Consider the following 10,673-nt stretch of genomic DNA (forward strand, 5'->3'; position numbering starts at 1 on the left):
TTTTATTTTTTTAAAGATTATTTATTTATTTATTTATTTATTTATTTATTTATGAGAGAGGGGGGAGAGATAAATAGAAAGAGAGAGAGAGAGAGAGAGAGAGAGAGAGAGAGGCAGAGACACAAGCAGAAGGAGAAGCAGGACCCATGCAAGGAGCCCAATGCAGGACCCAATCCCAGGTCTCCAGGATCACGCTCTGGGCTGAAGGCGGCGCTAAACTGCTGAGCTACTCGGGTTGCCCCATTTTTATTTTTAAAGCTTTTCCCTGGGGTCTAAGTTTGGTGTGAGAAGCCAAAAAATCGTACTTCATGGAAATGTTCAGGAACATTTGAGGCACATACACTCATGTGTATGAGGCACATACACATACATTTCTGCACATACACTTTTGCAGAAAGATAGGAAGGCAGAATCTCCTTGGCCTTGTCCCCATCCCCAGCTCCTACCCCCCCAAATTTCCTTCTACTTGCAGTCAATTCAGTTTTTATTAAGTTTTAATTTTTAATCAAAGCAATTCTAGTTTTCAAAAAATAAAATAAAATACTAAAAAAAAGCATATAATGAAAAGTAGTAAATCCCTGCCCATCCTGCTCAGCTCGGTTTCCCAAGCCAGAGGCAAAAATGTTTACACCTGTTTAGCAGTTACATCCTTTCTTCCTTAAGAACATGCTTTAATTACTCTTTTTTGACTTGATAACATGAGGAATTTTGTCTTCCTGCTGTTCCAGCACCTCCCCCTCCCTCAGTATGGCCGAATCACTATTTTTAAATCTCCCATTAGCTACCTTGTTCACTTTAATAATATGATCCCTAAATCTGCCTTATTTCAACTAGAGACAGAATCTGGACTTCCTGCTTTATGAGAATAGAGACCCCCCCGCCCCCGGGCCAGCCCAGTTCCAATTCCTCTTTTCCCTCTCACTTGTTGCCTGGACTCTGCGCTGTGAAAGTGGCTAATGTTCCCATCCGGTTCTATAACCATCATGAAGTCTTCCCTGCTTCGCTGACAGATTTGGTCCAAAAATGGAAAACTGTAACTTCTGTCTCCGCCGAAGTGATTCTTCAAATATGGTTCAATGCAAAGCAGAGCTGAACGGGATGACTGGTCTCTGTGGACGCAGAGTTTTGCTGCACAAATTAGTGTGGGAGCGGATTCCCTTTCTCCCACTCCTGGCAGCTTTTCAAAACCCGGCCACGACTGAGGTTGCTTCCTCTCCGAAGCCTGCTTTCCTTGCACAGTTTGAGATACTTGTTTCCCCTTGTAGTTTCTGTTAGCCATTGCCTTGGCTTTTGGGATGAAGAAGCGTTTGCCCTTCAGATCACGCTGTTAATTTCTTCCAGCTTCTAACTCAATCCATCTATTGCTCATTCCGTTCAGTTGGAAGTCTGTTCACATCTTATCCTAATTGGGAAGATCTGCTTCCTAACGGGGCTGTTGTTGTGCTGTTCAGGTTTACCTTTCGGTTGAGTAACCTTTCCTCTTGTTCCCCCCCGACCCACTTCTAGCATCCTGTGGCTCGAAGGTTCCTCCCGTTCTGGCTGTTTTGCGTTTTATGGCTGAAAGAACTTCTCGAGTATTTCTGAAGACTTTCAGTTTAGAGTTCTTTCCTGTTTCTCTATTTCCTGATGAATCACTTTTTCATTCTATGTGGCTTTTTTGGATATTCGGTAGACTTTCCACAAATGATTTCCAGCCACCCATGTACATGAAAAGATAAGGCAGGCAGTGGGGAGACTGCCCCACCAGTCTGCGCGCTGTGCCCTAGGGCGGGCGGGCCGCTGGGTGGAAGCCAGCCATCCTTGCCAGGCTCCCCCCTCCTGAAATCCACAAAGTTAGTTGCTCTAAATATGTACCTGCAGGCGGACGTTGAGAATCACTGAGGCCACCACGTAGAAGTAGGGGAAGTTGGTGCGCAGCCGCCAGGCCAGGTCGAAGAAGATGATCAGCGTGCGCGTGAGCCCCTTGCAGAAGGCGCCGTAGGAGCCACGAGCCGCCCTGGAGCGCGACAGCCGCACCACCAGGCCCGATAGGGCCGCCGCTGCCGCCATCGGTCTGGTGTCGCCTCCCAAACGAGTGCAGGGAGCCCAGGGCTTCCAGCCAGCAGTGCTGACCCACCGATCGACGGACCGAGGGATGCGCGCGGGGGCAATCCGCGTGGGGGGCCCACTGGGCTCCGGTCGACGCTAGCCGCGCTGCACCGCACACGCCCTCCTTCCTGGCTGTTCTCGGGCAGCGGCGATCCGTGATTGTTGGTGCTTCGCCGGGCCGCCAGGCTGAGCTGCCTCGGGGGCGAGCGGTGCGCTGGAGTGCGTGAGCCCCTGGATTTGGGAGGGAGAGGGGACCAGGGGCGGGGGGAGGACCAGAGGCTGGAGGCCGAGGAGGGAGGGAAGGAGGAGGGGCGCATGGCTTTCCCGGGAGACTGGGCTTTCTCCTCCTGGTGGTCCTTTTTAATGGAAACAAAACGAAACTTGCTCCAAACATTAAAAGAGTTCCTTCATAAACATGATCTTCAATGGCTTAGAAGCGTGAACCCATTTCCTGTTGCCTCAAATCCCTTTAGGAATTTTTTTTCAATCCTCAACTGTGAGCTAGTAGGAACACACAAAACCTCTTTATTTTCTCAACTGTAAAATGTGTACCTTCTGCTGTAATTATTCAAACGACTTTGAAAATTTGGTTTTAGATCTTTAGTATTTTCTAATGGGAAAAGTTATGCAAACAAGCGGTTAGAAATTTTCAACAGTACAAACAATAAGAACAATGGGAAGCCGATTCCCTGCTTAGTTTCACATTCTTCACCCCGCCCCCGCCAGAACTACCATTCCGTTTACTGTATATACTTTCAGACTTGGTATGTTCAAACAGTGCTCTTTCCGAGTCAATAATATATAACTATATCACTCTCTTGGACGACTGATCACTACCCTAACATCTATGTTGCCTAATAATGTTCAATCATTTATTTAACCAGTCCCCTATTGATGAACATTCTAAATGTTTCCAGTTTTTCTTATGCCAAACATTGTTGCAGGGAATGTTACTGTAAGCATAAATTTTCAAGTGGCAGAAAAGAATGAGGAATATAATCCCGTTTTTATTTACACAAACAATCACATAAACATATATGTTTAGTGTTCGAGGTCAAAGAAGTTCTATTTTTTAATACATGTGGTTGATCAAAAAAGTTTTGGGACCAGGGCTGTATACGACATTGTTAATCTTGAAATTTTTTCACCAATATGTAAGGTAATAATTAAGATTCATGACTCCTCTGATTTGCATTCACTTTAATTATCAATTAAGTTGCCAAGCAACTTTTCTAAATCTCTTAATCTTTTAGTATTATTTTACTGATCACTTGTAAAACCTTGAAATATTATAAAAATATAGTATAAGAATGGTACAATTCATCAGAAAGACTATTAACAGATTGGTATATGTTTTTATCAATTATTTACATATATTGGGGCAGCCCGGGTGGCTCAGGGGTTTAGCGCCGCCTTCAGCCCAGGGCCTGATCCTGGAGACCCGGGATCGAGTCCCACATCGGGCTCCCTGCATGAAGCCTGTTTCTCCCTCTGCCTGTGTCTCTGCCTGCCCCCCTCCCTGTGTCTCTCAAGAATAAATAAATAAAATCTTTTAAAAAATTATTTACATATATTAATAAGCAAGGCATATACATATATCACACGCAAGTCACAGAGCAAAAAATGGAATCATAAACCTTCTGCCCTGACAATTGCTTTTTTAAAGGTTTTATATATTTATTTTAGAGAGAGAGCGAGCAGGGGGAGGAGCAGAGGGAGAGGGACAAACAGACTCCCCATTGAGCACAGAGCCCCACACAGGGTTTGATCTTATGACCCTGAGATCATGACCCAAGAAGAAACCCAGAATTGTCCGCTTAGCAGATTGAGCCACCCAGGCACCCTGACAATTGCTTTTAAACATAATTTATCTTGCATATCTTTCCATGTTGATACCTTATGGGCTAGGTATTATTCCTTATGGATGCCTAGTAGTAAGTCCTGGCCCCTTTGCTTATTTTTATATTAAAATTTTTGCCTAAGGGCAGCCCCGGTGGCCCAGCGGTTTAGTGCCACCTTTGGCCCAGGGCATGATCCTGGAGACCCAGGATCGAGTCCCATGTCGGGTTCTCTGCGTGGAGCCTGCTTCACCCTCTGCCTGTGTCTCTGCTTCTCTCTGTGTGTGTGTCTCTCACGAATAGGTAAATAAAATCTTAAAAAAAATAAAATTTTTGCCTAAGATAGGCAGAACAACACAAGCAGCCTGGAAATGATAAAATCTCAACCATTACCCTGGGAGAAACCAGAGAAGACAAAATAGTCTGTAGTGACGCATTAAGTAAAGGAAATGCCTCCTTCCTCACACCACATACTGACTATAAACAGCAATAGGCTAAAATTATTGTCTTTAGGAAAGTGTACAAGTCTCCTGGCTCTTCTTTCCCATGATAGAGTGCATATACCTTAAGTCTTCTATCTGTATCACCCACTCTTAGTACATATGGGAGGAACACATTTTTTTAACTGCTATATTGGGTCTAGAGATAATAGATTTAAATGTAATTGAAGGCTTTTGTAGTAGAAGACACCAAATTGAAGACAGGTGTTTACCTCTCCAAATTAAATAGAAGCAATTAGAAAGAAGTACCAAGTAGATTCATTCATAAAATTAGTAGAAAGGGTGAGGATAAAGGACCAAGAGTTTGAGAAATTGTCTGAATGAATGCAGATGGGCTCCATCTGAAGGATCAGTCTTACGGGAGGGCACCAGGGCCCAGCAAATCTCAGGCAAAGCCTAGGTGAGGCAGAGGCAGAAGCCAGTTTCCTGGAGGAAGCACCTTCACTCTCTAAGTATGGAGAGTGGAAGTGGGAAGATGACATCAAAGGAGCTGGTTATTTGAAATCTATTTGAGGGATGCCTCGGTGGCTCAGTTGGTGAAACATCTACCATCGGCTCAGGTCATGAACTCAGGGCTGTGGGATCAAGCCCCACCTTGGGTTCCATGCTCAGCAGGGAGTCTGCTTCTCCCTCTCCCTCTGCTGCTCCCCACCTTGTGCACTCTCTCTCTCAAATAAATAAAATCTTGGGGATCCCTGGGTGGCTCAGCGGTTTGGTGCCTGCCTTCAGCCTAGGACGTGATCCGGGAGTCCCTGGATCAAGTCCCACGTCAGGCTCCCTGCATTCTCCCTCTGCCTGTGTCTCTGCGCCTCTCTATCTGTGTGTCTCTCATGAATAAATAAATAAAATCTTTAAAACAATTTTTTTTAAATTTATTTTATTTTATTTATGATAGTCACAGAGAGAGAGAGAGAGAGAGGCAGAGACACAGGCAGAGGGAGAAGCAGGCTCCATGCACCGGGAGCCCGACGTGGGATCCGATCCCGGGTCTCCAGGATCGCGCCCTGGGCCAAAGGCAGGCGCCAAACCGCTGCGCCACACAGGGATCCCCAATTTTTAAAATCTTAAAAAAATAAAATAAAATCTATTTGAAAAATGGCCGAATAAGTGCATTTCTACCACCACCCTCCAACCGCCTCCCTCCCCCAGCTAGTTATCTCCGGATGAAAATGGACAGTGTTTCTCTGAAGAGATTAGGTGATGTGCTTGAAAGGGAGAGGGGTCCAGAAAGGGTGGGGGTGGGGGTTGGAATTGGTGCCTGTGGTAGAGAGTAAAAATAGCAACAAATGTTTCCCTTTCCTGAATCCCATTTTGCATGAAATTTGCATATCTTCTCAACAAGAGGTGGTCTGTTTCTTTTTTCTTGAATCTACCATATGACTTGCTTTAGTCAACAGGATATTGGCAAAACTAGTGCAAGCACAGGGTTGGAAGGTGCTTACGCACTGGGGCCTGTACTCTTGCTAGTCTTGGAAACCTGCTACCACCATGTGAACAAAACAGATGAGACTTAGGTCCCAATGATCCCTGTAGCCCCAACTGATGGCCAACCAACCCTTAGTGGTCCTGTCACCAAGACCACCAGCAGCAACTGACCACAGACACGTGACAGTCTAGCTGACGCAAGCAGGATGACCCAGCCCAAGCTGCCAATGCCTAACAACTGTTATTAAATAAATGGTTGTTGTTTTAAGCCTCTAAGCTTGTAGGGGTTTGTTTTACAGCAAAAGCTAACTGATAACCATGCCCCAGAATAGAGTTACTGGGTAGAGTGGCCATCAAAGTGGTTTGGTTAACAGTGATCTTTGGTGGTGATTACTGGAATATGGAAGCCCTAGGACAGAAATAGAAGCATGTCCCATTTCATGAAAAGAATTCTGGCAAACAAGGGTGCTTCGGTGGCTCAGTCGGTTAAGTGTCTGACTCTTGATTTCAGCTCAGATCTTGATCTCAGGATCCTGGGATTGAGTCTTACATCAGGATCCTCACTCAGAAGGAAGTCAGCTTTGGTTTCCCTCTCTCTCTGCCCCTCCCCAATGCTTACTTATGTTTTCTCAGTCTAAAAGAAATAAATAAAATCTTTTAAAAAAAGAAAAGAATTCTGCCAATCGGGTCACCACGATAGTGTTACAGCCCCTCAGATCATCCTGCTTCTCCTTCTGCCTATGTTTCTGCCTCTCTCTGTGTTTCGCATTAATAAATAAAAATTTTTAAATCTTTAAAAAATAAATGGAGTTTTGGCTTAAATCCAATGTATAGTAGGCCCAGTGGGTACACAAACTCATGCTGTGGTAATTTCCCCTATTCCTGGGTTTTCAGTTGTAATAGAACCAGCAACTGGCCAAACATGCCAACTGGCTCCCTAACCTGTGCAGTGAGAATTTTTCTGTTAAGAAGGGCCAGATGGGGGCAGCCTGGCTGGCTCAGTGGTTTAGCGCCGCCTTTGGCCCAGGGTGTGATCCTGGAGACTGGGGATCCAGTCCAGTGTTGGGCTCCCTGCATGGAGCCTGTTTCTCCCTCTGCCTGTGTCTCTGCGCCTCTCTCTCTGTGTGTCTCTCATGAATAAAGAATCTTAAAAAAAAAAAGAAGGGCCAGATGGAAGGCTGGAACTGCCTTCCCCTTCCAATGACAGCACTCACAGCAAACATACAAAGCACTTATTTTCTGGCAGACATTCTTCCAAGCACTTTGCATATATTAACACATTACTCCTCAAAATAACATTACAAAAAAGCCCAACAACCCTACAAAGTAGGCACTATTATTGTACACCTTTACAGAAAAGGAAAATAAGGAATTGAAAGTTTAAGTCACTTACCCATTAGTAATTGGTGGAACCAGAAATGAAACCAGTAACTGGCTCCAGAGTCCATGCTCTTAACCCCTATGCTCTCCTTTCAAAAGAGTCAACTAAAACCAAGACTACAGGCATGGAAGACTCACAGAAATTAGGTTCATCTTCACAACTAAAAAATTCCAGGTTAGGGATCCCTGTCACATCCCCATTTGACATACCTTTTTGGCTCATGAAGAATACAGGGGGAACTAGAAATAGATGTGCTATATATTAATGGAGGATCATCGGGAGAAAGGCAGAGGCAAGGGACTCCCCAATCTTAAGAGTAAACTACCTAAGGTCCCCTGGGTGGCTCAGCGGTTGAGCGTCTGCCTTCGGCCCAGGGTGTGATCCTGGAGTCCCGGGACCGAGTCCCACATCAGGCTCCCTGCATGGAGCCTGCTTCTCTCTCTTTCTATATCTCTACTTCTGTGTGTGTGTGTGTGTGTGTGTGTGTGTGTGTCTTTCATGAATGACTGAATAAAATCTTTTTTTTTTTAAAGAGTAAACTACTTAAAAAGGAAAAGCCCCTATCGTGTTATTCTACACCACCCTGGGAGGAGCCCTCCACCCTTGCCCACGTGAACAATGAATGACCTGATAGACGAGTGTGGGGACGAAAACCTCATAGGGTGGCAGGAGCATGGAGGGTGAATCAGATTAAAATGGTCCACCCATAACCTCATAAAAACTCCTAGGCTTAGAAATTCCAATCACAACCCTCTCTGGTCCTCCCTCTTCTGGAGCTTTGTACTATCGCTCAATAACTTTATCTTGCTGCCTACTGCTCTTCGGCTCCTCTACATCTTTGTTGTTGCAAGTGGTGTGACCAAGAATGGAGGAAAAGAAATCCTGCAACACTATGACTTAGCTTTCAGCAGATTATGGAGGCATGTGTAAAGTTCATGAGCAGTGGTTCACTCTCCTCGTATGGCTTTGTCTCCCACACTGCCTTCCCCTTCTCAACCCACACATATGGTTTCATGGGGACTCTAATGGACTGACCTGGTGACCCTGCCAAATTCATCTGTTGAAATCTTCATCACTAGTATGATAGAATGTGACTGTATTTGGAGCTAAGGTCTTTAAACAGGTATTAAGGTGAAATGTGGTCACTGAGGTAAATCCTAATCTAATAAGACTGGTGTTCTTATAAGAAGAGGAAATTAGGACACAGGCCCAGAAGGAAGACTGTGTGAAGATACATGGAGAAACCAACCAAGGAAAGAGACCTTCGGAAGAAACCGACTCTGCTGATATCTTATCTCTGACTTCTAACCTTCCAGGACTAGGAGAAAATAAATTTTAATTTCTACTTTGTAAACCACCTAGTCTGTGATATTTTGTTATGGGAGCCCTAGCAGACTAATGCAGGGACCTCTCTATAACCAGTTGTATTAGTGTTCTCTAGACAAATAGAACCAATAGGATATAGATAGATAGATAGATAGATAGATAGATAGATAGATAGATATAGATATAGATATAGATATAGATATAGATATAGATATATAAGAGGAGATATATGATAGAGATTGTCTCACACACAAGGTTATAGAGGCCAAGAAGTCCCACAGTCTACTGTTTGAAAGCTGGAGAACCAGGAAAGCTAGTGGTGTAATTTAGCCCAAGTCCAAAGGCCTAAGAACTAGGAGCTTCATCCAATGTCTGAGAGCAGGAAAAGATGGACATCTCAGCTCAAGAAAATTGCATTTTCCTTCTCTTCACCTTACTGTTCCATTCAGGCCCTTGAAGGATTGGCAGCTGCTAGCCTCCATTGGTGAGGATGATCTCTTTACTCAGTCACAAATTAAATGTTAATCTCTTCCAGAAACACTCTCATAGACAAACCTGAAATAATGTTTCACCAGCTATTTGGCCTCCCTTGGCCCAGCAAATAGACACAGAAAATTAACTATCACACCAGTTGTTTGAAGAGTAGATGATTCAAAGCTATGTAAATACAGCTTGTGTGACATTGTACTGCTGTGGCATTATAACCCCACACACATAGCCCAGAGGACAGCAAAGAAGTAAAATCTTACCTGAGAACATAGTTTCAAGTGGTATATCTGGTTGTTCACTTTGCTTAGAAGGAGAAATGGCCTGATGTTCAGGGACTTGGAATGAACAAAATTTATAGTACTGGTGACAAGAAGGTTTGGGAAAAGTAATGTGTGGTTGGACCTCTAGGAATGGCCACAGAATATAAACACATTTGTATTCCATATAAATGCCCAATAGAGGTCATCAACTGTGATGAAGACACTCAATAATCATGTAAATAAGATGACTTGCATAAGAATGTCAACCTTTTCCCCCAACTACTCTGAAGCTTGCTCAGGGGCCCATGTACAAAGTGACAATGGTTGCAGAGATGGAATCTCTGCATGGGCTCAGTTATGTGTACTTCTCCTCATTGGGGCTGATCTGGCTATCAGAAAAGTTGAGTGTCCAATCCCAACCTGTCAATAGCAGAGGCTAGTGCCAAAACCCCCAACATATACCATTTTCCTGCTGTGGGAGGAGGCTCCAAGCAGCCATCTGGTGGCAGGATGATTAAATGGAGCCCCCTCCATCATGGAGGGGACTGCATGTGCATTTGCCTTCCCTGCCTGCGGCACCTCAACTGATACCACTTTCATGAGCATACTCACAAGCATGATATCCCACTCGACACTGCTTCTGACGATGGACCTCATTTTACAGCAAAAGAAGGCAAGAAAAAACTCAACAGAATTCACACTGGCCATACCTTACCCCGGTCATATCTTTTTTTTTTTTTTTTTTTAATCAGCTGGAAGGGTGGATTGCCTATTCAAGATCCATTTGCAAGGCTTTGATTTTAGGTTCTGCTGACTTAGAGTTCTGATGATTAGTCTACCAGTAGAAATTGATTTTCTGTTTTCAGGGGGACAGAGGAGGATCAGAGTGTTATTGCACTGGCTGTTTCTGAAGTAACTTTTATTATTTCCCTCCCCCTGCCTCCTCCCTCTTAAGTACCTTTAATTCAAAATAATCAATATGCCAAAGTGGCATATTTTGGAGCAGTCTGCCCTGAACCCCATCTTTTTTTAAAGGTCTTCCCTATACCCAACATGGGGCTTGAACTCAAAACCTCAAGGTTAAGAGTGGTGCGTGTGCTATACCAACTAAGCCAGCCAGGTGCCCTGAGCCCCATCATTATTGTTGCTTCCATTTTTGTTATTTAGAATTTTAAGTGTGGAAAAAGATTGTATATGCACTCATCATGACTTGAATCTAAACTATTCCTGAAAATATGCTGGAGGCCACATTTTTGGATAGCAAAACTCTGTTTTCTTAATTTAAATGGGAAAAATAAAGCTTCTCATCTCATCTAAATCAGTTTTCCTAAATGTCACCAAAATATCAAAGTTTTCTGCATGATAT

The 10,673-nt window shown here is 44.1% G+C and overlaps 1 protein-coding gene across 1 annotated transcript; it reads right to left on the reverse strand.

Annotated features, from left to right (window-relative positions):
- Positions 1 to 476: 476 nt before the first annotated feature.
- On the reverse strand, positions 477 to 2,673 carry LOC121482330 (small integral membrane protein 10-like protein 2A). The gene has a single exon (XM_041740215.1). The coding sequence runs from the start codon at positions 2,047 to 2,049 to the stop codon at positions 1,843 to 1,845; it is 207 nt and encodes a 68-aa protein (XP_041596149.1). The 5' UTR covers positions 2,050 to 2,673; the 3' UTR covers positions 477 to 1,842.
- Between the last annotated feature and the right edge of the window lie 8,000 nt (positions 2,674 to 10,673).

The sequence above is a fragment of the Vulpes lagopus genome, chromosome X (genome assembly GCF_018345385.1).
Source record: "Vulpes lagopus strain Blue_001 chromosome X, ASM1834538v1, whole genome shotgun sequence".
NCBI lineage: Eukaryota > Metazoa > Chordata > Mammalia > Carnivora > Canidae > Vulpes > Vulpes lagopus.